The 27,482-nt window shown below is 38.6% G+C and overlaps 1 protein-coding gene across 10 annotated transcripts in view; it reads right to left on the reverse strand.

Annotated features, from left to right (window-relative positions):
- Positions 1-27,482, reverse strand: part of STAU2 (staufen double-stranded RNA binding protein 2) — a 313,184-nt gene that overhangs the window by 128,957 nt on the left and 156,745 nt on the right. For 7 of the 10 annotated variants that reach the window (XM_032609768.1, XM_032609767.1, XM_032609764.1 and 4 more), the window contains one exon: positions 4,493-4,800. In XM_032609768.1, coding sequence (XP_032465659.1) covers positions 4,493-4,800 — 308 coding nt within the window. Of the gene's footprint in view, positions 1-1,887; positions 4,801-27,482 lie in introns of those variants that run through there. The other 3 variants (XM_032609770.1, XM_032609769.1, XM_032609772.1) reach the window with 1 other exon arrangement.

Here is a 27,482-nt window from a genome sequence, read left to right on the forward strand (position 1 = left end):
CTCTAAAGGGTTGGAAATTTCAGCAAAGTAAGGTGACCTATCATTCTACTGGTTTTTATGAAGTATGGTTATGTGATATGTAGTCTGCATACCCTTAAGGGCTTGGCCAAGTATATCAAGGCCTAAAGAAACCAGACAATAAGTCAGTTTGCATGAATGTAGGCTGCCCACTTGAAGAACAAACCTGAGTTTTAGGGTCCCTACAGGAAAACCAAGCCTTCAGGAGAATTCTTCCAATTTCTCCAAGGTCTTTGAAAAGCAGCAGAGGCTAAATCCAAGAGGGCTTTTTAAGAAGTGACTATGAATCAGAGCAGAATCTCTTGACCCCATGCTAAACCCATATATGTTTTGCTCCTTGTACTCTGAGTAATTTCTCATCACTTTATACATTTGTGTAACAGTGTAGATGAAAATTTGGGCTCAGAAGTGACACGGTGAGTTATGTTTCAAGGACAAGCTAGAAACGGGGGAAAAACATATTCCTAAGTGGAAGAGTATATGTATATGCATGATTTCTTTCTCCATATTTTCCTATTAGGAATCTACAAAAGTTTACTGAAACTGGTCTTTAAAAAAAAAATGGATCCCTTACTCTTTAAAAAAACAAGTTGCAAATAGCTACTCTGATTATAAATATGTGGATTACAAAAAGTGAGGTACAGGGAAATAAGAAAAAAGAGAAAGGAAAAAGGTTGATTCTCAAATTGGCCAAGCCCCACTCCCCATGTCCCAGCTCAGTGTAATCTGTACTAAGGTCGTATTGTTAAAATATGCTATGTGTCATACATGTCAAAAATAAATATTTAAAAGAAGCTCATAACCATAAAAGAAGTCTGCTATAATCATACTAAACTTCAAAAAAGGAGATATATTATTATAGTTGAAATGTATTATGTTTGAATTGTATTTGAAAAGAAAGTTTTTAGTTAAATAGATATTTCTAAGCCTTCTACTGATATTCTCATCTTGCTAAAAATGGCACCAGCATCATAAACTCACAATAATGAACAGCCCCCCTACAAAACACTCCTTGATTTTTATAAAATAAACTAATTACGGTTTAACTAAGACACCAACTAAGTGCTTCTTTGCATTCTTTATGTGAGAAAAACAAATCTAGTTTATCAAATTTTACTCTCAAGGTTTTAAAAACAACACTCTTCAGTGGATGATAGTCACAAGGAAGGGTACAGACTAAAAGATTAAAATTAAATCCATCTATCAAGGAGAATTTACTAAAAGATTAAAATTAAATCCATCTATCAAGGAGAATTTACTAAAACAACTCATTTAAATTTCCAATCTAATCATGTTCTAATGACTCATTTAAACAATGAAACGGCTTATAGTTAATTATTCAGAGAGATTTTTAATCTAATGTATGGAAAAGCATATTAAAGATGGAAAAACTCAGAATAATGTAAATTATAACACAACAAAACAGTCTTCTGCTTCAGCTCAAAAGCAGAGCATTTCAAAAATGTCTCCATAACAATCTTCTTTAAAAAGCTGAATGATTTTGAAATATTTTGGCATTGTAATTAAAGGGTATCAAGGTACACACCAAGGAACCCTGAACACTACGGTATAACTACATTTCAAATGGAATTTTTATGAAATGCATAGAAGTTATAGAAGCATGCTAACTGGGCTGAACAAAGTCTGAGGTTCACAGAACTACTGATATAAAACTTTTTTCTGCTAAAAAATAATAAATCAATAAGAACATTCAGGCTTTAAAAGAAGATAATAAAAATGTACTCGATAAAAATTCAAAAAATAAATATTCACTTATGATAGAGATCCAAAGGCTTGCATCTAAAATGTGATTAAAAACTTTAGGTGAGCCCAAGAAAGGATAAAAGAATTACTGAGAATGTGCAAGTGTTCAGTCATATTCTGACCTATGAAGTCAGCTTTATTAATAATAACTTTAATTGTATAATAAATTATTCTGTAGATTTAAGCAAAAGGATGTGAGTTTAATACCTACATTCCGGTGAGCAAATAAGCTTTTTGTAACTTATAATTTCAATTAAGGAAAAAAACTTAAAAGTTAAAACAACGTCGTTTTCAGTACACTAACATATTTTTTTACTTTGTAATACAATATAGCTGTCACATACAATGGCTCTGGTAGGCTTAAATCAAATGTCAGTGGGCACAGAGGGCCAGAGAAGGGTTTATATACAATATTCAATAAGCAATAATATCTATTCAGTGTACGGTAACAAAATTTTAAAAGTACGAACCTAGAAACACAGAAAAAGAATTTATTGTTTTTAAATTCCAGAAATGAAAATAACATAACAGCATGTCATCCATAACAAGCTGGCCCTATAATTTCTAAACTACAGTCCAATTAAAACATTTAAGAAATAGAAACAATCTACATGTTTTTCTACCAGGTAAATGTACCTGAGAAAGTTACCTATAAAGCAAGAGGCTTTAAAACTCTTAACCACAAAGACTCTTCTACCGTGACATTATGAGGACGTGCCGGGCACCTGACAGGGAAGGGAAGCCATTTCCCACAGTCTGTTCACCACACACTGCAGGCTGCAGCCCGTCAGCAAAACAATATTTCATCGCAACACCGAGCTCATTTGACCAAAGCAGCACAGTAACGTTTTAAAACCATGTTTATCTTCATTAGTATGTAAAAATCACCATACACAAATTTGGAAATGTTTAACGTGTCCATAAGTAAGAGTGTATTATCTCAGCATAAGCTTTAAAAAAAAAAAAAGGTCCGAGTACTCAGCCCAAATATAGGAGAAACAGATTCTACATTTTGACTAAAGTAAAGGTATTTTAAAATTATAGTTGTTGTCTTTGCTAAGAATTAACAAATAAATACAAATTTAAGTAGTTCTTCTGGCAGCAAAATTACGTCTATCAGAGGAACATCTCCAACCAAAAAATCAATTCAGAGCTTGAGTGCAATTTGTGCTTTGTTTCTATCAAAATGCAAATGCAGTGTTACTTTCACACATTTCTAAATGACTAGACTTGTAAATAAACAGTGAATTCCTTTTCATCACAGTTTATTTCTAGTCACCTTATGCAGATTATAGATAGAACTAAAAATTGCTTAGTTTTTCTTTTCCAGTACTTTAACTGTGTGAATCAAGGTCCTTTTATTTTAAACAGTGATTTATTGTTATTCTTAAGGTAAACAACGAAAACAAGTTCTAAATTTTAATTTTTAAGTTAAGTGTTTAAAATTTCAGATGACAGAGCCCAAAACTGGCAACAGCTTTTTAGATTTCAGATTAATAGTCTAAGTAAAAACACTCAACGACTACCTGGCAATAGATGTGAAAGAATCAGGTTTCGGTGACGAGAAACAAAAAAAAGACATGCAAAATACCCCCTTGGTAAAACACATGATCTTCTCTCTTATATCTAAATTTGTAAAATTTTTATAAATACATGGTCATTCTACACAATACAGATCTTCTAGAAGATTTCTAAAGGAAATTACAGTTTTTGGTCTTAAGGAGTAAGACTAAGACGGAAAGGGGGGTGAATATAATGAAATCTGAGGGAGCAGTCCACTCTTTCTACACACAAGCACGCTGCTGTTCACCCAGTCAAGTGAGCGATTACAGCTCAGTACAGGATTTTCAAGGCAACTAAGAAGTCAGAACACAGGTATTTCCTCTTCCTAGAGTTAACGATTCTTTAAAAAGTTCTACTCATAAAGGATTGTTGGGTTTTTTTTCAAAAGGGAACACTGACTAAACGGGGGGTGGGGGGGAAGGTTTCCAGCCCCAAATTCATATACACAACAAGTGGACTATAAGCTAGATTTAGACTGCCCGGGGAAATAGACTTGTTGGTACCGTCTAAGGTAGGCGCTACCCTAGATGGTTCAAAACACGATCTAGTAAAACGATACATGTTTTTATGCCTCAGACAACTAGAAAGCATTACTGTTCTAATACCATGTTTAACTAACTCCTAAGATAATAGACTTCTAGGATGTTGTACCTTAGTGGTATACCTGAATCATTACTAGCCATAGAATGTCAAATTCAAAACTGCTATGAAAGTCAAATCAGCATTAGAAAAAAACCTTACTGTAAAATGAGGGAGGACTTAGTGCTAAATACTAATACCAAATGTACGAAGGCAGAATTTTTGTTTGGGGAGGAGAGTGAGGGAATAGATGCACCCAAGCAGAACACCGAACAGAGAATGAAAAATGCTTAAAAAAAAACAAATCAAAAACAAAAACAGAAGAAGAAGGAATATGGAGGAGAGCCAGGAGGCAAAAGAATTACTGGAGAGCATGAAAAATCTTTAAAATCAGGCGTGGGCACATGACTCGTTTTTCTGTCCTCTGTGTTCCTAATAATTTACAATGTAAGTGGCATAGAAGTCACGCTAGCAGGCAAGAACGAGCTTTCTGATGGACAGAGATGAAGGATTTGGGGCTAATGGACTGTTTTGTTTTCTTGTTTTTGTTTTTGCTTTTAATTCATACCTGAAAGCCTTGAATCCTTGCTAAATATTCCAGCTGTTTTGAAGGTTGTACTGGAGAACAAGGGGGAGGAGGAGAACTTCCTTTTAAACCTATGGCTTCAGCTGTAGGAGATGTTCCATTCATAAGGAGTTCCCTGGCAATTGTAGCTGAACTACTCGAGGTGGGAGATATACTGAAGAAAGAGCTTGAGGGTTGGTTCATATCTTTGGGTGACAAATAGCCTAGAGCTGTGCCAGAGATTACTTTGTGGCGGCTGGCTTCCATCTCTTGATAAACATCAGGAGACAAATGAAGAATTCCTTTTGGAGCTACAAGTAAAATAAAGGAACACTGTTATTACACGTAAAATAAGTGGAACAGAAACATGTTATAGCATTATTAACTCAAGGATTTCACTTGACACAGTGACTGAGCAGTGAGAAACGCTGTAAGCAAGCACCTTCCCCACGCTTGCAGAGGCAACGGCAGTCTCCTATTTGGAGGCGAATAACGCATGTTTCAATACTCCTAAAATCATTAGTATAAACAAGCCACCGAAGTGACTTCAGGGGAAAGTGTACGTGGTAGGGAAGCTGTGGAGGAACACGGGTAACTGATGTGTGGAAGTGCAACATGGGATAAGAACAGGAATGTGCAGGGTCTTCACCCTGCAACTTAATATTTTATGATCTCATAAAAGAGATCCCTAACATGGATTTTGCTGCAAAATCCCTAACATATGCAGCAACTGAGACACAGTGGGTAAAAATGAAGACTGGGTCAGTCCAAACCATCTGAGGAACAAACTCCTATATCCGACGGCCTACTGGTGTTCTCCTATGTCCCACCGTCAACTCTATCTCATGAACATGTCAAAAAGCGACAGAGCATCTTCTCCCCCAAACTGTCTCCTATCTGGCTTACCTCATCATGACACCACCATCCACCTGCTCAGCTGCCCAACCTAGACCCCTGGCAACCACCTCTGAGTCACCCACAAACAAGTAACTGCCGTGTGCAGTCTAGAATTTGCCCCGTCATCACCAAGTGCATTAGTTCAAGCCAGGCCACACACAGGTTCTAATATCAAGAGGAGTGAGCCTGGGGCTGTGTCATCAGTTGGCAGGGTTGTAAACATATAAAAACAGCACTTTCCTGTGACTACCATTTGTCTCAGAGAGGTTTCAAACCACATTTCACACTGCTTGTTCTAATATCTTTGGGTCAGATTTTAACGACTCTCAAATCATGATATTATCTTTTAAAATTACTGATAAATCACCACTTTTGGAGGATGTGCTCTGAGAGACACAACTTCATTCCCTTGGTCCTGCCTCCCCCTTTCCGACCGCCAACCTCCTGATACAGGCCCTCAGTGTTTCTGGCCAGGGTTACTGTAACAACCGCTAAAAGTTTCACCGCTGCTAGTCTCCCCAGTGTCCATTTCCCAAAATGTGTTCTATAACACAGTCCCCCAATATAAGGGTTCCATGATAAATAAATTGGGGAAACAATGAAAATTGTATCACACACAAACGTCCTTTTGGAGGATTAAAAACGCACATGAGCACAGTAAAGACTGAGAAGTCCAGAAGAACGGAAATCTATTCAACTTGGTTTAACCCAGGATTTCCCAAATTTATTTTATATCCAGGCTTTTCACATAATATTAATAATATCTAACACTCGGGGAAATGCTAAGACCAGCCACCCTCTTACTTTAAAGTCTTCACTGGCTCCCTCACTTACACGATAAAATCTAAACTTCTTAGGACGACGTATGAAGCCCTCAGGGACCTGGCCCCTCCTCACCCCTCCATCCTACCAAAATACTCATGCGGAACCCATGCTCCCATCATGCAAATATATTCACACTTCTTCCAATACTCTGGCTTGTTTGATCCCATCATATCTGTATTTCTACTGTACACACACACACACACACACACACACCCCCCAGTTAAGCTCCGACTACTAGGTTCCAGGCACTGTGCTAACCAATACTGTCCTGACCTCAAGTCACCCTCAGTCTCTCAGGAGAGGAAAATGAAAGGCATAAATAACATAGGGTGGTAAGTGCCTCTGGAGAGGTGGGTTAGGGAGCGGTAGGAGCTCAGCAAAGGCTTCCTGGAGGTGGTACTGACGGCACATTTCAATGGATGAGGAGAACTGGGCCAGGGAGGAAGAGGGCTGAAGGCAGATGGCAGCATGAGCAAACGCGGGCACTAGCAGAGTAAGCCCAGGAAAGCAAGAAGGGGGAGGTGCGGGGGATGCCCTGGTGGCGCAGTGGTTGAGAGTCTGCCTGCCAATGCAAGGGACACGGGTTCGAGCCCCCGTCTGGGAAGATCCCACATGCCGGGGAGCAACTAGGCCCGTGAGCCACGACTACTGAGCCTGCGCGTCTGGAGCCTGTGCTCCACAAGAAGCGAGGCCGCGACGGTGAGAGGCCCGCGCACCGCGATGAAGAGTGGCCCCCGCTTGCCGCAACTAGAGAAAGCCCTTGCACAGAAATGAGGACCCAACACAGCCAAAGATAAATAAATAAATAAATTTTTAAAAAAAGAAGGGGGAGGTGCGAACTGCAACGGGGGAAGGAGGAGGCAGGAAGGGGCGAAGCTCCAGGAGACTTCATCCTGACGGCATTAAACATAAAGGAGTTGCTTTTAAAAATAAATGGGACTTCCCTGGCGGTCCAGTTGCTTAGGGCTCGGTGCTTCCACCGCAGGGGCTTGGCTTCGAACCCTGGTCCGGGAACTAAGATCCCGCACGTCGCACGGCGCAGCCAAAAAAATAAGTGATTTATATAGCTTAAAATAACATATCAATCCCATTTTATGGATTTACTTTATGCCTTTGTGTTTGTTAGCTTTATATCCAGGAAAAATTGCAACAAAAAAATTTAAAAAGAAAACATATGCGTTGGAAAAAATACAGATGAATCTCACTAGCCAGAGAAAACTACTTTTACATTTGGCTTTAAAAATATACTTTTAGTCTTGTTTCCTATATACCTTTTTGTTAACTTGAAAAAATAAGTTAAAACATAAAAATACCACATGAGGGCTTCCCTGGTGGTGCAGTGGTTGGGAGTGCGCCTGCCGATGCAGGGGACGTGGGTTCGTGCCCCGGTCCGGGAAGATCCCACATGCCAGGGAGCAGCTCGGGCCCGTGGGCCATGGCCGCTCAGCCTGCGCGTCCGGAGCCTGTGCTCCGCAGCAGGAGAGGCCACAGCAGTGAGAGGCCCGTGTACCGCAAAAAGAAAAAAACAACAACAAAAAACCACATGATCCTTTTGTTGTTTACAAAACAATATACTTTCATTAATAATTTTAAGGCTTAAATTTTCATTATATGAATTGTTTCCTTAAACAATTCCACATTGTTGGACATCTAATTTATCTCCTTTTCATGCAATTAAAACAATAGAGTGAAACATATTTTTGCAATTACATCCTTATTCACATGAAGATTGATTTCCTTCACTTAGAAGCAGAATTGCTAGTTCGAAGAATATGCATTTCAGTTTTTCTGACACTAACAAACTGCTCCAAGTCGGTACAACTCCAACAGCAGTGCCAATTTCACGCTTCCATACTAATATATGCAAGTTTCTCTTTCCTACTTTGGTACTGGACATTATTATTAAAAAATCCTTGCCACTGTTCTCTGTTAGTGCCGTTAACTGGCAAAGATTTTTTTAATAATATCTAATACCAAAATAGGAAAAAAAGGTACTTTTAGCCCCACCACCTGACATCTGGGGAGGTGAGAGGAGCTGGAGATTGGAGTTCAATCATCAGTGGTCAGCATTTTAATCAGTCATGCCTACATAATGGAACCACCACAAAACCCCTAAATGAGGAGGTCTGGGAACCTTCTGAGTTTTGAACACATCCACATGCCGGGAGGATCGGGCTCCCCAACTCCATGGGGACAGAAGCTTCTGTGCTCTAGAGCTTTTCGAACCTCATCCTGTGTACCTCTTCATCTGGCTTTTTGTTTTAAATTCCTTTATAATAAACCAATGATAGTATCTTCCCAAGTTCTGTGAGCTATTCTAGCAAATTATCGAAGTTGAGAAGGGAGTTGTGGGAACCCCTTGAATTTATAGCCAGTTGGTTAGGAGTACCGGTGGCAACATGGGACTTGTGACTGGCCGAAGTGGGGCATCTTGTGTGGCGGAGCCCTTAATCTGCGGAGTCTGTGCTAATTCCGGGGAATGTCAGAACTGAACTGTAGGACACCCTGTTAGTGCCTGGAAAATTGGAGAATGGGTTGGTATGGGGAAAAAAATGCCTATACATTTGGTATCAGAAGTGTAGCAAAAACAGTCATATGTCAACACTGATCAAACTGTACACATGTGTACAGTTTATTATACTTCAATTTTATCTCAACAAAGTAAAAATATTTGCCAATTTGATTAAGTGCTATGTCATATTATTAATTTTTTATATTTTCACTAGCTGCACAAACACCATATGTAATTCTTAAAGAATAACTCAATGTATGACTCTAAATTCTATACTCAATTTAAGAAATCAGGAAACTAACAGCATTATCTCAGTACTGCTATTATACAGCAGTAATGGGCTTGCCAACAGCAATATTATAAAGCAACGAAAATGCTCTCCCAACACTCGAGAGGCATTACATCACAGTATAAGAACTCATGCAGAGTACAGGCTCCCTTATTCTACAGTAAAGCCTGAATCGACTTTTCTTCATGCATAAAGAAGATTCCTTTTTGCAGAGCTCAAGTGATGTAACAGCCATTGAAAGACTGTAAAGGCACTTGTGGATTTATGCAGTCAACTACCGAATGATTTTCAACATGAATATTAGTAACAGTGTTTGGATCAGTCACAATTCATTTAGGTTCTTCCTGTTGTAAATTTAAGTCACTTTTCAGTAGGGTAAAGACCGAAAAGCAGATTCAAAAAGTTCAGATATACATGTTTAAGGACTTTCAACTGTCTCCTGAAAAACGATATCCATTCATTCTTCTATTAGCAATGGGTGACTAAAACCTGATTTCCTACACGCCTGTCAAAACAGGTTTTAGTTATTCTAAATAATTACTGCCACTCTACAACATTCATTGTTATATTAATTTACATTTATTTGATTACTGCACAGATAAACTTTCTCTCACGTGACCACCTCACAGGCCCAAGCCTTTTTTCCTGTTGGCTTTGACCTCGGTTTTGCTCATGGCCTTGGAAGGTATTCCCTTGCTCAGGCTTGTTATATCTGTTATATTTACCCTCTATCTGCAGATGTCCTGAACCCGTTCTCCCATCATCTATCGTCCGCCCCTGATTTTGCCTTTAATACTCCCATCTTATTTTATTTTATTTTATTTTTGCGGTACGCGGGCCTCTCACTGTTGTGGCCTCTCCCGTTGCGGAGCACAGGCCCCGGAAGTGCAGGCTCAGCGGCCATGGCTCACGGGCCCAGCTGCTCCACGGCACGTGGGATCCTCCCAGACCGGGGCATGAACCCGCGTCCCCTGCATCCGCAGGCGGACTCCCAACCACCGCGCCACCAGAGAAGCCCCAATACTCCCATCTCAATACTGTCGATCTGAAACCACTGTACGTGGCTACACCGCAGATACAACACTGGCACTATTCTAGCTCTTTACACGCATTATCTCATTTAAACCCCACAACAACCATATGAAATGGATTTTTATTTCTCTATATTATAGATGAAAAAACTGAAGCACAGAGAAGTCACAAAACACAGCCAAAGTCGTATGGATAATGATTAGTAATGCTAGACTTTAACTCCAGGTAGTCTGTCACTAGAGCTTGGATACTTAAACATTACATTAAACGGCCCCCTGAAAGAACAAGAAGAGCACAAAATGCAATGTCCAGCCAGTTCCAAACACCTAGGTTTAATCCAGGAAGTAAACTCCAAGACTGAGGTTTACCCAGATTGGTTCCATGGTTGACCAATGTCATCATGGTTGTTCTTAGATGTTCCAGAGATTGCCTCACCAAAATCTCCCTAGATTATACAATGTTCACACAGGATTTTAAAAGCCCCAACTTGCCAGGGACTGCGACATCTTACAGATAAGGAATGCCAGGCCATGGTGCCCTTTTTACTTGTTTTCCCCATTAGGTTTACGTTTCTCTCAAATAGGTGTGTAAACCCTCCAGCACGCAAAGCCTCCTGCAGCATTTTCCTGGAGCTCCAGTTCTTACTGGAAGAGCTGAAGAGGACATTTTGAATTGAGATCTCTTAAAAGGTCTTATCATATGTATAGATAAACAAACTTAGCAGAACCTGGCCTTTTGATGTTCACTAACATCATAACTCTTCCAGAGGCTGAAGAACAGTGGTATCAGGGGTATCAGAACAACAGGGCAAGTCAACGGAGCAAGAAAGATAGTGTCACTTCACTGGTACAAGTGGTTAATATTAGTCTATAAAGAGGGATTTCTCTGCAAGTCTGTGGAATGAACACATAGCTATTGCTTAATAAAATGAACTTGTCACTTTTTTTTTTTTTTTGCGGTACACAGGCCTCTCACTGTTGTGGCCTCTCCCGTTGTGGAGCACAGGCTCCGGACGCGCAGGCTCAGCGGCCATGGCTCACGGGCCCAGCCGCTCCGCGGCATGTGGGATCTTCCCAGACCGGGGCACGAACCCGTGTCCCCTGCATCGGCAGGCGGACTCTCAACCACTGCGCCACCAGAGACGCCCTGAACTTGTCACTTTTTATACCAAAGCTCTGAGAGAGAAATCTTACTGCTTGTTTCCATAAATTACCTTGAATTCTTGCCACAATACTGTTGGACTCCATGTTCTGTTTATAAATATTCAAATACCCAAGAGTACTCAGGTCTACTCTGTCACAGTGAGTTTTTCATAACAAAAAGTTATAATTCACACAGAGGTAAAATACTTTCGTAAATGAAAGAAAGAGCAGAAACGGTGGTGGGTCCTTCGGACTGAGATTTAACACGTGTGGGTAGACTCTGCTCCTATGTAGACACCATCAAGGATGACTCACCACATTTTAAGAAGAAAGTCAATTATTTGTATGTGTTTTGAAAGCTGATGCCTCAGAATTTTGTTCCTTCTCCAATCAGACGTTTTGTTTAGTACTACCTCAGAAGACAAGAGTCCTGCTTCCTGACTGGCGTCAATTATCTTAAAACACACCCCAGGTTTTGAGGGTGTGTGCCTGCCAATTTAGAACTGGCTATCTCAAAAGTTACTTGGTTGCTACTGGCAAAATAGATTCTTAATGAGTTTTATTTTAATCTTCTCTTGTCCAAAGTTTCAAGTGGCAGTCAGGTATAAATACATTATGTGACTGGTTTTCCTGTTGTAAAAGTAAAGTCCACCTCTCCTAGCATTTGCTACTCACTGAATTTCCCTTGTGTGTCCTGATGGTGGCAAAATCTCATCATTCTAATCTGTTTAAACAACCTTAAGTTTAAAGTTTCAAAAAATTATAATTGAAAAATTCCTAAAACCTGGAAAATAAACTGCTGGTTCAAAACAGGAAATCTGAGAAAAGAATGAGCAAAAACAGCAAGATTTATCAGTTTGACAGTGATTTTAAAAAGACATTTATATGAAAACTGACAAAATCCAGGTAAGGTCTGTAGTCTAGTTCATTGTATCATACCTGTGTCAATTTCCTCGTTTCGATAATGTACTATAATTACATAAGATGTCACCACTGGGAGAAGCTGAGTGATGGGTACACACAACCTCTCTGTACCATTTTTACAACTTTAAAAAGTTTTAAAAACCCAACTACATGAAAGCATTGTTATGCTTCTCTGGGCATCTCCCAGAACAGAGGTCCTAGAACAAAGCAGTGCTGAGACCTCAAGGTAGAGAGGACCTTGAGGGCTCCAGCTTTGACCACTGATGTGCCTGATGTGCAGCCCTGGCTCCCCAGGCTCTGGCTGCTTGACCTCTCGTTCCATGAGAGTAAGAGAGAACCTGATGGGGGTGTGGGCCCCATGGCTGGGATTCTGGTTCTTTGCCAGAGAAGCTCGAGGTCATTTATTAGGTGAGAGTACATGCGACCCAAGAAAGAACCTACTGGACCACCATGGCCATCCTCATGGAGTAGATGGTTAGACAATCCATCCTCTGCATGATCTTTAAGCTGCTAGGCTGTCTGGAACTTAGAAATCCCTCCTTCCTATGGCCCTGCTGTTGAGATGAATGAAACGTGGATGTTTTGGTGGGACCCCACTTCTCTCTTCCCACACAGCTCGTTATCGAGCTGGTCTTCCAGTGGAGGGCCTTGGGTCCCTAGTTCTGCCTGATTCTTAAGCAACTATTTAAATGGAGACAAATATTAATAATGCAAAATTTGAGGGAAACTTCTGAAAATTAAACTAAGAAAGGAAATGCTGGATAAAAGCAATACAATGAAAAAGTAAAACGAACAGGTAAATAATTTGTTAGAAGTTCCTTTTTTAAGGTCAGTTTCAGAATCACCTTGGAAGGTGAAGTCTCAACTAGCGAAAATCTGGTCACATCTTATGGTATAGATGAGATTAAACCTATCTGGATTAAAAGAAACAGCTACATTTAAAAAAAAGAGTCATTATTGAATGAATGAACAAAATGATGTACTTTAATGTACTCAAAAAGCATAACTTAAATCAGTGGTGAAAATTAACCTGGCTTGGGCTTCCCTGGTGGCGCAGTGGTTGAGAGTCCACCTGCCGATGCAGGGGACACGGGTTCGTGCCCCAGTCCGGGAAGATCCCACATGCTGTGGAGCGGCTGGGCCCGTGAGCCATGGCCGCTGAGCCTGCGCGTCCGGAGCCTGTGCTCTGCAACGGGAGAGGCCACGGCAGTGAGAGGCCCGCGTACCGCAAAAAAAAAAAAAAAAAAAAAAAAATTAACCTGGCTCTTGCCCTTGAGTTGGATGAAAGCACTGATTTTGTTAATTTGTGTATTTTATTGGTCTTATTTTTTTTGCTCCATTGAACATGATGTATGTGAAAAGTTATTAATTTGGTGAATGCTTATGAATGAAACTACTGACAAAGAACTTTTCGGAAGATATGCAAGTCTTGTGGTGAGCACAGTGCCAAGAAGGAAAAGTGCTCAGTCCATTCCTGATGCACAGAGGTGGAACTCCAGACAGGACAGCACGATGCAGCCGCCAGCACACCTGAAAGAGCCTGTGCCTTGACGGTATCAGTTGTGCAATTCGGGGGGGGGCGGGAACGAAATGGTAAATGATACATTTTCTTTAATGAAACAAAAACAACAGTAACAGCAGCAAAAGTTTTTTTGAATATTCATCTTTTCGTTTTTTAAGAAAACAATTTGAAATGAACTGGGCAATGCCTTTGGAAAGCCAGTTCTATCACACAAATGTACACTAGCTTAGCCAAAGAAAGGGGCCAGTCAGAGTTTTCAAACCCACGGCTGAATTGTTATTTTTTCTTTAAAAGAGAAAAATAAAAAGTACATAATTACGAAGGGCAGCACCCTGAGTATGGTGAATAAACTCACATTCATCTTAATAGTAAAGAAGGTCTCACTTAGTTGGCTTATGTAGCAGAAATGTGTTCGAGGTTCAACATTTTCCATAAAGATACAACTGTGAATATTTCTACTGAGTAGGACAAAACTTCTGCGGTGATAAGGAAGTGTGAGAGCAGCTTGTGAAGACAATGAGTTGTGTTCAATTATTAAGTTTATTCAAACCGGGTAAAAACATTGCTGGTAAAATAAAGATCATCCTCACTAGTTATCTTTCTTCACAGGAAAAAATCCATTAGTGACTATTTCCCTAAGACCGTAAAGAAGACTAAAAAACAGATTATGTATATTGCCACGTGACACAAATGACCAATCCCTCAGCAGGAAGAAACACATACTGAAATGCCTAGCACAGCAGCCCCAACAGTACCCTTCTGCTAGCGTCCTGAGCCTCTGTTACAGAGAGCTCACAAAACAGTCATAATTATAGCTAAAACGCATGCGGTCCTTACTAGATAGCAGGCTTTGCATATATTAGCTCAGTAATCCTCACAATGACCCTATGAAGCAGGGATTATGATCCCACCCCACGGTCTCAGTGAAGACCACCCAGGGAGCCTGGACTTCTACCCCAATCTGGCAGTAACGAGTGGTGTCAGAAGAGGAAGAGTGGAGAGTCAGGACTTTAATCATCACCTAGCGGTAACAAGGTTATCCCCGCTGTGGTGTCAGTGAAGGCCATGCAGGGACCAGAATTCCTACTCCATCCAGCAATAACAAGGAGTCCCCCACCCTGGGCACCAAAGGAATCAGAGTGTGGAAACTGAACTAGAATTCTAAAAAGTGATCAAGTAACCCACAGAGAGTAAGAAAAAGAAAACAGAAGAATAGAGTGAGTAAATAGGGACTTTCCTGGTGGCACAGTGGTTAAGAATCTGCCTGCCAATGCAGGAGACACAGGTTCGAGCCCTGGTCCGGGAAGATCCCACATGCTGCGGAGCAACTAAGTCTGTGTGACACGCCAAAGAGTATAGCCCCTGTCTGCCAGAACTAGAGAAAGCCCGCCCGCAGCAACGAAGACCCAATGCAGCCAAAAATAAATAAATAAAAAAAAAATTTTAAAAACCCTACTTAAAAAAAAAAAGTAAATAAGATGTCAGGCTTAAGTCCTAACATATCAATTATATTAAATATAAATGATCTAAATATACCAATTAAAAGGAGATTGTCAGAGTAGATTAAAAATATGACCCAACTACATGCTGCCTAAAAGAAATTCACTTCAAATATAATTATATAGGTAAGCTGAGAGTAAAAGGATGAGGAAAAAAGACATATCTTATAAATATTAATTCAAAGAAAGCAGGACATTCTATTCCCAAATGATGACATGTGGAGATCTACGGACCCACCCCAACAAACAGCCAAAACTAAAGAATATTCATTTTAAAATATTTTTAAGTCCCTGGAAATTGAATATAAGGGCATATAACAAATAAAACATTCTCCCATGTAATAAAGAATTTGGCTGGACTTTGTCCCCACTTCCTGGGAGACAGCCTCTAAATCCTTAGAATTTCATGAGTGACAGGAGTGTCTTTGTTATTCATGGGGCACCCCTTGGACCATGTCAGAGTTTACGCCAACAAGATGACTCAGAATGGCGGATGGTTATGTCAGAAAAACCAACTATGTGATTAGAGGGTTGGAGCTTTGAATCCCCATGGTAGCAGCCCAACCTCTGAGGAGGGGGAGGAGGGTTGGAGATTGTTATCAACCTCATGGCCAATGACTCAATCAGTTATGCCTGTGAAATAAATGCCCACAAAAATTACACAACTCTGGAAACTGAGTGCTTAGCAGGCAATACTCTGTGCATATTACACATCACTGGGTAGGGAGTGACACATTCCTGACTCCATGGGAAAAGGACATCAAAAAAAGTATACCAGAAGCTTTGTGTTTGGGACCCTCCAGATCTTACCCTATGTGTCTCTTTCTTTTAGCTGGTTCTGACTTGAATCATTTTTGCTATAACAATACTGTAATCATAAGTAAAAGACTTTCCTAAGTTCTGTGAGTCATTCTAGTGAATTATCAAATCTAAAGGGTAGTGGGAAGCCTTGAATTTATAGCCAGTTGGTCAGAAGTGAGGGTGGCTTTGGAAATCCTCCCAGTAGTGGCTGTTGTCTGAAGTGAAGCAGTCTTGTAGAGGACTATGCCCTCAACCTGTGACACCTAGCCTAGCTCCTGGTTTTGCATCAGAAATCACTGCACATTTATTCAGGAAAATCTAACAAATCTCAATAAGAATAAAAGTCTTTGGCACTTGAGCCATGACCCATTCGTCCACCACATGCAGCTACAAAGATGGGGCTCTTTTTCTCCTCAACCGCCTATAAGTAACATGGTATCTCACCAGAACGGCAGGCCACCAGAATTTCTCACTTCCCCCAGCTCCAAGCTTCAAAAGTTAAATTCCTCATGTATACAGACAAAAAGTCAGGCAATCCCTTCTTCCACCGAGCCACCACTCATACAGTGAAAGCTCCACACAGGCACAGCAGGCTGAGAACACTTGAGAACTGACTGCTCTCTCCTCAGCTTGCTCATAGGATGGAAGTTCATGTCAGAAAAGGCAAACCAAGAACACCAGAGATTACCTCCCCTGGCCAACACCCTGCTCACAAAGCAGGGGTGTCCCTCTCAGAGAAGTGGGCCACTGTCCCCATTCCCACTCCAGAACAGGGACTCAGAATTCTGCCCAGGGATGAGGTAGTCCATAAGAATAGAGCTCTGAAGCATTCCCAGAGGAAGTGACTTTATTTTAAATGGAATGTAGGGAAGTTCAAGCCTAAGGGCACTCTTGAAAACACTGGAGATTTGGGTGCTAAGCAATTCACAGGAGTCTAGTAGCTTCATGAAAGCAGCAGCAAGTACCGACGTAAACCAGCTAATTTCCCAGAAGGAACCAGGGAAAGAGACAGCTAAGAAGAATGCCCAAAGGGACAGAACAAATCTGAAATACTGGCCTCAAAAACTCTCCTGAGGGGCTTCCCTGGTGGCACAGTGGTTGAGAATCTGCCTGCCAATGCAGGGGACACGGGTTCGAGCCCCCATCTGGGAAGATCCCACATGCCGCGGAGCAACTAGGCCCGTGAGCCACAATTACTGAGCCTGCGCGTCTGGAGCCTGTGCTCCACAACAAGAGAGGCCGCGATAGTGAGAGGCCCGCGCACCGCGATGAAGAGTGGCCCCCGCTTGCCGCAACTAGAGAAAGCCCTCGCACAGAAACAAAGACCCAACACAGCCATAAATAAATAAATAAAGTAAGAGTCAGATCACTGGAAGACAACGGATACTTTAAAAAAAAAAAAAAAAAAAAACTCTCCTGAAAAGGGACCAAATTTAATTGTATCAGAATGAGAGCAATTTATGTTCTAAGAAAACAATAGGGTTATATGCTGCAATTAGTGGAGCCTAACAGCCGAGTGTTATATCATAATAGAGGCAAAAAGCTTAACAGATCAGAAAGAGAACAAAAGAGAGCCCTACAAAGTCTGTCATTCCATGTGACCATGAGCATGCTAAAGATGCTCCCTCTGAGAGTTGACAACCAGAGGCTTCATTCCGCAAGAGAAATAAACTTCATAAAAATAGTCCATAGGAGAAATTAAGGAAACAATATTTATGAAGGACAAATTCTGAAAAATAAAAAGTTGGGGTCAGAGTGAATACATTAAAAAAAATAGCCCAGCTTTTCCTCTAAAATCAGGAACAAGGCAAGAATCCCCATTTCTGACACTTTTATTCAACAAATACTGGAATTTCTAACCAGAGGAATTAGACAAGAAAAAGAAATAAAAAGCATGCAAACTGGAAAAGAAGAAGTAAAATTATCTCTATTTGTAGATTATATAATCTTATATATAGAAAACACGAAAGATTCCACACAAAAAAACCTGCTAGAACTAATAAATGAATTCAGCAAAGTAGCAATACATAAAGTCAACAGACAAAAATCAGTTGTTTTTCTATACACTAACAATAAACAATCTGAAAAGGAAATTACAAAAACAATTACATTTACAATAGCATCAAAAAGAATAAAATATTTAGGAATTTTCTTAACCAAGAAGGTAAAAACTTATAAACTGAAAATTATAAAATACTGCTGAAAGAAATTAAAGAACACACAAATAAATGAAAAGAGATCCTGTGTTCATGGATTGTGAAATGTAATATTATTAAAATGTCCATACTACCAAAACAATCTACTGACTCAATGCCATTCCTATCTAAATCCCAGTGGCATTTTTTTTACAGAAATTTTTTAAAATCCTAAATTTCATATGGAACTACAAAAGACCTTGAAAAGCCAAATCAATCTTGAGAAAGAAGAAAAAAGCTGGAGGCATCACACTTACTGATTTAAAAATATATTAGAAAGCTACAGTAATCAAAACACTAGAATACTGGCATAAATACAGACACACAGACCAATGGAACAGATTAGAGAACCTAGAAATAATACACATATATGGTCAACTGATCTTCAACCATGGTGCCAAGACTACATAATGAGGAAAGAACAGTTTCTTTAACAAACGGGGAAACTGGATATCCACATGCAAAAGGATGAAATTGGATCCCTATTTTATACCATACACAAAAATCAACTCAAAATGGATTAAAGACTTAAACATAAGACCCAAAACTATAATACTCCTAGAAGAAAACACAGGGGAAAAGTTTTATAACATTGGTCTAGGCAATGATTTCTTAGATTTGATACCAAAAGCACAGGCCAAAAAATGCAAAAATAGACCAAGTGGAATGATGTCAAACTAAAATGCTTCTGCACAGAAAAGGAAACAATGAACAGTGTGAAAAGGCAATTTATGGAATGACAGAAAATACCTGCAAACCATCTATCTTATAATGAGTTAATATCCAAAATATATAAGGAACTCCTGCAATTTAATAGAAAGAAGACTAATAACCTGGTTAAAAATGTGCAAAGGAAGAACTTGAACAGACACTTCTTCAAAGAAGACATACAAATGGTCAACAGACATGAAAAGATGCCCAACATCACTGATGATTAGAGAAATGCAAATGCAAAACCACAATGAAGTATGACTTCACACCTGGTAGGATGGCCATTATTTTAACAAAAAGGAAATAAGTGTTGACAAAGGTATGGAGAAACTGGAACCCTTGTGCGCTGTTGGTGGGAATATAAAATGGTGTAGCCACTATGGATGGAGCTACCTCAAAAAATTACAAAAAGAACTACCACATGAAACAGCAATCCCGCTTGCGGGTATTTATCCGAAAGAACTTGAAAACAAGTTCTCAAAGAGATATGTGCACTCTAGTGTTCACTGCAGCATTATTCACAACAGTCGGGAAGTGGAAATAATCTAAATGCCTATCAATGGTTGAATGGATAAAGAAAGTGTGGTTGATAAACAGCATAGAATATTATTCAGTCATAAAAAAGAATGAAATCCCATCATATGCAACAGCACGAATGAACCTTGAGGAGCTGATGCTAAGTGACATAAGCCACATAGATGAGGTACATCAAGTGGTCACACTCACAGAAGCCGGAAGCAGAATGACACGGGGGAAATGGAGAGTTGCCATTCAATGAGTACCGCGTTTCAGTCATGCAAGATGAAGAAGTTCTAGAGATCTGCTGTACAACACTGTGCTTACAGTTAACGCTCCTGTACTATACACTTAAAAACTGCTAAGAGAAAATGGAACAGATGAACCGGTTTGCACGGCAGAAACAGAGACACAGGTGTAGAGAACACATACATGGACACCAAGGGGGGAAAGTCAGGGGTGGGGGAGTGGCGGTGGTGGGATGAATTGGGAGACTGGGATTGACATATACTAATATGTATAAAATAGATAACTAATAAGAACCTGCTGTATAAAAAAATAAAATTCAAAAGTTCAAAAAACTAAATAAATAAAACAAAATTATGGATAGTAAATATCTTATATATCAACAATGAACAAGTGTAATTTAAAATTAAAAACACAATACCATTTATATTAGCACCTCCCAAAAATGTGATACTTAGGTATAAATGTAACAAAATATATACAGATCTGTATGAAGAAAACTACAGAACTCTGATGAACAAAATCAAGAATCAATAAATGAAGAGATATTCCATGTTCATGGATAAAAAGACTCAATATTGTCAAGATGTCAGTTACTCCTAAATTGACCTATAGATTCAATGCAATCCCAATCAAAATCCCAGCAAGTTATTTTATGGATATCAACAAACTGATTCTAAAGTTTATATAGAGAGGCAAAAATCCTGTAATAGCCAAGCCTGTACTGAAGGTGAACAACAAATCTGGAGGACTGATGCTACCCAACTTCAAGACTTACGACAAAGCTAGAGTAATCAAGATAATGTGGTACAGGTGAAAGAACAGACAGACAGATCAGTGGAACAGAAGAGAGAGCCCAGAAATGGACCCCCATAAACACAGTCAATTGATCTTTGACAAAGGAGCAGAGGCAATACAATGGAGCAAAAACAGTCTCTTCAACAAATGATGCTGGAAAAACTGGACATCCACATGTAAAAAAATTAATCTAGACACAGACCTTACTTACATCCTTCACAAAACTCATAGTGATATATGTAAAATGCAAAACTATAAAACTCCTAGAAGATAACATAGGACAAAATCTAGATGACCTTGGGTATGGTAATGCCTTTTCAGATATAACACCAAAGACAAGATCCATGAAAAAAATAATTGATAAGCTGGACTTCATTAAAATTAAAAACTTCTGCTCTGTAAAAGATATTATCAAGAGAATTAGAAGTCACAGACTGGGAGAAAATATGTGCAAAAGATACATTTAATAGGGGCTTCCCTGGTGGCGCAGTGGTTGAGAGTCCGCCTGCCGATGCAGGGGACACGAGTTCGTGTCCCGGTCCAGTAGGATCCCACATGCCGCACAGTGGCTGGGCCCGTGAGCCATGGCCGCTGGGCCTGCGCGTCCGGAGCCTGTGCTCCGCAACGGGAGAGGCCACAGCAGTGAGAGGCCCACGTACCGCAAAAAAAAAAAAAAAACCAGATATCACTACACACCTATTAGAATGGCCAAAGTCTGAAACACTGACATCACCACCAAATGTTGGTCAGGAGTTAAAGCAACTCCAACTCACTGTCGATAGGAATGCACAATGGTACAGCCACTCTGGAAGGTAGTTTGGTGGTTTCTTACAAAAGTAAACATACTCTTACCAGCAACCATGTTTCCTGGTATCTATTCAAAGAAGTTAAAAACTTATGTCCGTGTAAAAATCTGCATACAGATGTTTGTAACAGCCTTATTCATAATTGCCAAAACTTAGAAGCAACCAAGATGTCCCTTAGTAGGTGAATAAACTGTGATACACCCAGACAATGAAATATCACTCAGAGCTAAAAAGAAATGAGTTATCAATCATGAAAAGACATGGAGGAATATTATATGCTTATCACCATGTGCAAGAAGCCAGTCTTAAAAGGTTACAGATCTGTGATTACCAACTACATGAGACCCTGGAGAAGGCGAAACTATGGAGACAATAAGAAAAACAGTGGTTGTCAGGGGTGAAGGGAGGTAGGGAGAGAGAAAAAGACAAAGTACAAAAGATTTTTAGGGCAGTGAAAATATTCTGTATGATATTGTAATGATGGATATATATCATTACACATTTGCCCAAACCTATAAAATGTACCTAAGGTTCACTATGGACTTCGAGTGATGATATGTCAATGTAGGTTCACCCTTTGTAAAAAAAAGAAAAAAAAAAAATGTACCACCTAGTGAGTTATGTTGATAATGTGAAAGGTTATGCATATATGGGGACAGGGTTTATATGAGAAATCTCTGAATCTCCCTCTCAATTTTGTTGTAAACCTAGAACTGCTCTTAAAAACTAAAATTGTTTTTAGAGTAGCAAAAAAAATATATGTATCAGCACAAAATGTAACAAAGAAAAGATGACACAGTTCAGTGGTAAATGTGCTCCACTGAAGCCTTAGCTATCAGAGTTCAAGTTGCAGATTGTCTCTTTACCTTGTTTCCTTCAACTGTAAAATGAATTAGACTAGAACCTGAAAATCTCTTTCAGCTCTAAAAGTCTATGAATCGTCTTAACACAAACCAGAAAGCTTGGAATAAAACAATACACTTGAATAACATCACCCCAAAAGCCTGAGAGTGTTTTTAAAAACAGACTATTCGTAAATTTTTTAAGTCTTAAGAAAAGTCATGTAAAGCAGATGGCTGTTCCACTGTTAAAACAAACACTGCACATGCTTCCTCAGCCACTTTAGTGTTTTTACATGATCCACCCAAATATCAAACTGGTATCTGAAACAATAGTTTGGACATTTTCCACGTTATGAAACATCCTAAATGTTTTTTTTAAAAGATTCTGGTACCTGATATATGAAACATTCTTTCAAGAAAATGCATACTTAATTTTAGTGGAATTTCTTTAAGAAAACATTATTCAAAAGTTCCTTAATTATCAGCAAGTGATATATATAGAAATAAATATGTTGTCATATTGTAGTGACAAATGCAGACCTCAGAATCAGAAGACACAAGTTCAAGTTTTCACTACCTCTAACTGAGTGTCCTCAGGCAAGTTATAAAATCACCTGAGCCTCAATTTTCCTATTTGTAAAATAAGGGATTGGATGTTCTCCAACCTTTCCACACTTAGGACTTTTGTCTTCTTTTTTGTTCTACGCATACCATGTTTCAAGGATCTATCTTTCAGACAGACTGCATTTCTTTAGTAATAAATCATCTTCCTGCTCCTTCTACCAAACAGTGCCAATCTGAGATTCAGAACTGAGATATGAATTCAGACATACATTGTTCTAACCCAAAGCAAAGCAATCTTCTAAGAATGAATGCATTATTTCCATTAGGTTGTTGTAATACCAATAATGACACCTATTATTATATCAAGTGCAGCAACACCGAGCTGAGAACCACAAGTCTAGATGATATCCAAGACCATTAATACAGTGGGGAAAAAGTGAAAACACTTGTTTTTCGTTTGTCCAAATATTAAACAGTGACAATTTCAGGTACTGCACTATATGGTTTTATTTTTAAATAAAAAACAATAGATTTTTTTTCAAATTACACTTTTCATTTTTTAAAAGTTCCCCCTCCTTTTCTAATGGGGGGAAGGGGAGTAGTTAACCACATTTATATTACAGATTGACTAGCTTTTCAAGAAGCAATTTCAACTTTTCAAAACTTCGTTGAAATCACCAATAAAACAAAAAGTAGTACAATGCAGTCTATAAATACTTTCTGAATGAATGAATGAATGCTACACTGATCATACATAGACGTTTTAGGGAGACTGTCGCCACTGCCTTTCTGAACCTAACTGCCTTCAACCACACAGTTCCCTGCTGCTTCTTTTAGTGCTTTTAATTGGTGCTTTGACTACCCTTGCTCCTCTCATTTCTCATGTCAAGATTTTTATCTTCTCAATTACTTATAATGCATGTAGTATGTGCAGAAAGATCATAGACCAAGCATAACTTCTTTCACATTTGTTTTAAACAAAGTTTAAGTTTACTCATGTTAAACCCAAATACTCAATGATTAAAACTGCTGCATAAATAGTCAAATGAACAGAAGAGAATAGAAGGTCCAGAATAACACCAAATGCATACAGAATCTTAGTATAACAGTCAAGTCTCAGTGCAATGGGGATTAAAGTTGGATCCAACTTTCAGTATAAATCCCAGAGGGATCAAAGATTTAAGGACAAAAAATAAAACTATAAAAGTTCCAGAAAGTAACTTAAAAGGATTTTATATAATCTCAGAATGGGGAAGGCATTATTAACTATGTTAAGATTACAAATACTATAAAAGATTATTAAAGAAAGGCCATTCAAATACATTAAAAAGAAAACCAAACTTTAAAAGAAAATTCCAGTGGGATAGGGAGGGTGGGAGGGAGATGCAAGAGGGAGGAGATACGGGGATATATATGTATGTAGAGCTGACTCACTTTGTTATAAAGCAGAAACTAACACACCACTGTAAAGCAATTATACTCCAATAAAGATGTTTAAAAAAATGAAAAATATAAAAAAAAAGAAAATTCCACCATAAACAAAGAGAACAAGAAAAAATTAGCAAGTCATATTATAAAAGCACACACACAAACACACACACACACACACACACACACACACACGCTCTTTTCAAGTAAGGAAAAAAAAAGACCAACAATCTAATTTTAAAATGAGCAACAGATATAACTATACCATTGACATAAATAGTGTAGAAGTGAAAAAAAGTATAGAAATGACTCATAAATGTACAAAAAATATACTCAATCCCACTCACAGAAGGAAAAATGCAAAATAAAACTACACAGAATACCATAGTTTAGCTATCAGATTGGCAAATGTCCAGAAGTTTGAGAGCACCCTGTTACTGAAGCTGTGGGGAAACAGGAAATCCCATAAACTGCTAGTAGGAATGTAAGCTGGGAAATCTCTATTGAGCATAATCTGGCATCATTTATCAAAATTATAAGTGCACATATTCTTTGACTTAGTATTTCCACTTGTAAGAATTTATCCAACAAATACACTAGCACACATTTAAAAGGATGTATGTACGAGGTTTTATGCAGCAGTATTATTTATAATATAAAAATACAATAAACAACTCAAATGCCCATCAGTTCAAAACTAGTTAAATAATAAAGTCCTACACATTATCAATATGGAAGGATCTTCAGGACATATTGTTGAGTGAAAATAAAATTATATAACAGGGCTTCCCTGGTGGTGCAGTGGTTGGGAGTCTGCCTGCCAATGCAGGGGACGCGGGTTCGTGCCCCGGTCCGGGAGGATCCCACGTGCCACGGAGTGGCTGGGCCCGTGACTGGGACAGGGGATTTAAAAAAAAAATTATATAACAGTGTGTCTACAATGCTAGAGGATAAAATAATACATATTTGAATTTGCTTCTAGATGTATAAAAAGATTCTAGAGTAATATTAAAGAAACTAATCAAAAATTACTTGTTTGGGAGACAGGGTGGAAACTGTGCTAATGGGGACAAAAGCACAGGGAGATTTCTCACCTTTTCTGCATTTAAAATTTTTATCCACTCAAAAGACTAAGTAAAAATAGAAGAGTAAAATAAATAAGATTAACAATATAGTGGAATTTGAACTGAAGTCCAATTAAACTCATCAATAAAATGAATTCAAAGGTACAAAAGTGATTTTAAAATGTTTCTACTTCTACTAGATATTTTGAAGGGCTCTCCACTCTTCCACTACAAAGCAAAAAGCATTTCCTGTAAATCTGAACGTACACATACCCTATAATTCATAGATTCCACTCCTAGGTATGTTCCCAGAAACTCTTACATATGTATACCAGGAAACATGCTCAAAAATGTTCACAGTAATATTGTTTATAATAACAAAATCCTGAAAATATTCCAAGTGGATTAATAGGAGAATAGATAAATCAATTATAGAATATGCACACAGTGGATGAAATAACTATATGTTAACAAAATAATCTTAAATTATAATTTGAAATGGGAGAAAATATTCCAGAAAGTATACAGTATAATGTCATTTTTTCTGAAGTTAAAAAAGCAAAACTAAACAAATACTGTTAAGGACTCATACTTATTTGATAAAACTATATGAAATAAAGGGTGGGGTGACTATATATAAAATCCAGAGAGTGGTTACCTCAGGTGGGGAGAAGCAAGGTAGGCCAAGGAACAAGAAAGTGGTGAAGGTAACAACATTGGTAACGTTCTGGTCCTCAAATGCAGTAGTGGATTCGCAAGTGCTCATTTTATCATCATGCTTCATAACTTGTATGTGTTAAATTCATTATGTATCAAGTATTACCTATATTTTTTCTTTAAAAATAATACTCGTTTAACATTTCTTGGTAAGTTATAATATATTATATGGGAGTTATAAACCTCCATCTTTCTAGACAAGCTGATGAATGAGTACTTACAAGAATTACCCTTATTTCATCCTATGTTTATTGTAGAATTTCTTTGATAACACAGAAAATAATTTAGTAGTTCTTAATACTTCAACTTTCAGTCTCTGGGAGACTTTCATCTGTGTGTCACTGCTCTGCTCTGTTTTGGTTATAAGAATACTAGTTTTAAACACCTTTGATCCTCGCAGGGCTCTGAGAATAAGGAGCACATATTTCAGATTTCCAAAACAAATTTCAGAAACTGAAATTTCATTCAAACTTTAGAAAACTACTCATTTTCTCCTCTTAAAAAAAGTCATAAAAGTCTCCCCAGGTGGACTTAGGTATTCAGTAACTACCTCCGTAGCTGTTTAATATACACCATTTGTTCAAATTCAGCCAGATGGTGCAATTCAGGCCAAAGTTGGTTGTATCTGTCAGTGTTTTAAATATACTTCAATTTTTTTCTGATTATAAACCTGTGTATGTTTATTATGGAAAAAACATTCTCTTATATTTTTCCGTATCTTTTAGTTAAGCTTTAGAAAAAAATGGGCCTAAGCTTTGTATTCTTGTTTCTTCAGAAAGTCAGTGCTAATTCACAATCTTCTCAGCAGTGAGTAAGTACCTGTTTCTTCAATGGCTAGAATCATCATTTTTAAAGTCTTGTCAATCATATAGATGTGAAATTATATAACATTTATTTCTAATCTGGACTTTCCTGATTGCTGAACAGTTTTCATTATTTAATTTCTGGGTTTTTTTAAATGACTCCCTAAGTCCTTCGGCCATTTTTCTATTGGGAAGTTACTTAACCTGTAGGTGTCCTTTGGGTATATTTAACCTGGTGCTTACATATGCTGCAAGTTATGCTTTCTGTTTGTCATTTGCCTTTTTATTTTCTTATGCTGTTCCCTGAATTCATTTTTAGTTTTTATGTATCTAAACCCATCTCTTTTTAAGTTATGATTTCATCCTTTGCTCTTATGCTTAAAAACACTCTCATACTGTAATCAATAAATGTATCCTAAAATGGTTCATATGGTTTCATTTTTTTAAAAAACATGTATCTGTAATCTTTTTGTATGTGAAAATGTAAGTCAAACAAGTTTTTTAAATCATGAAAATTTTTTAATTCATTCAATCTTTCCTGAGAATATTTTACAAAGATACACTGTGTTAATCTGATTACAGGGACTTCCCTGGTGGTCCAGTGGCAAAGAATCCGCCTTGCAATGCAGGGGACACAGATTCAATCCCTGGTCAGAGAACTAAGATCCCACATGCCACGGGGTAACTAAGCCCGTGCGCCACAACTACTGAGCTTGTGCACATCAACTAGAGAGTCTGCATGCTGCAAACTACAGAGCCCACGCACTCTGGAGCCCGCACACCATAACTAGAGAGAAGCCCGAGTGCCACAATGAAGAGCCTGTGTGCCTGCAACTAAGCCCCGATGCAACCTAAATAAA

Source organism: Phocoena sinus, chromosome 17, assembly GCF_008692025.1.
Source record: "Phocoena sinus isolate mPhoSin1 chromosome 17, mPhoSin1.pri, whole genome shotgun sequence".
Classification (NCBI taxonomy): domain Eukaryota; kingdom Metazoa; phylum Chordata; class Mammalia; order Artiodactyla; family Phocoenidae; genus Phocoena; species Phocoena sinus.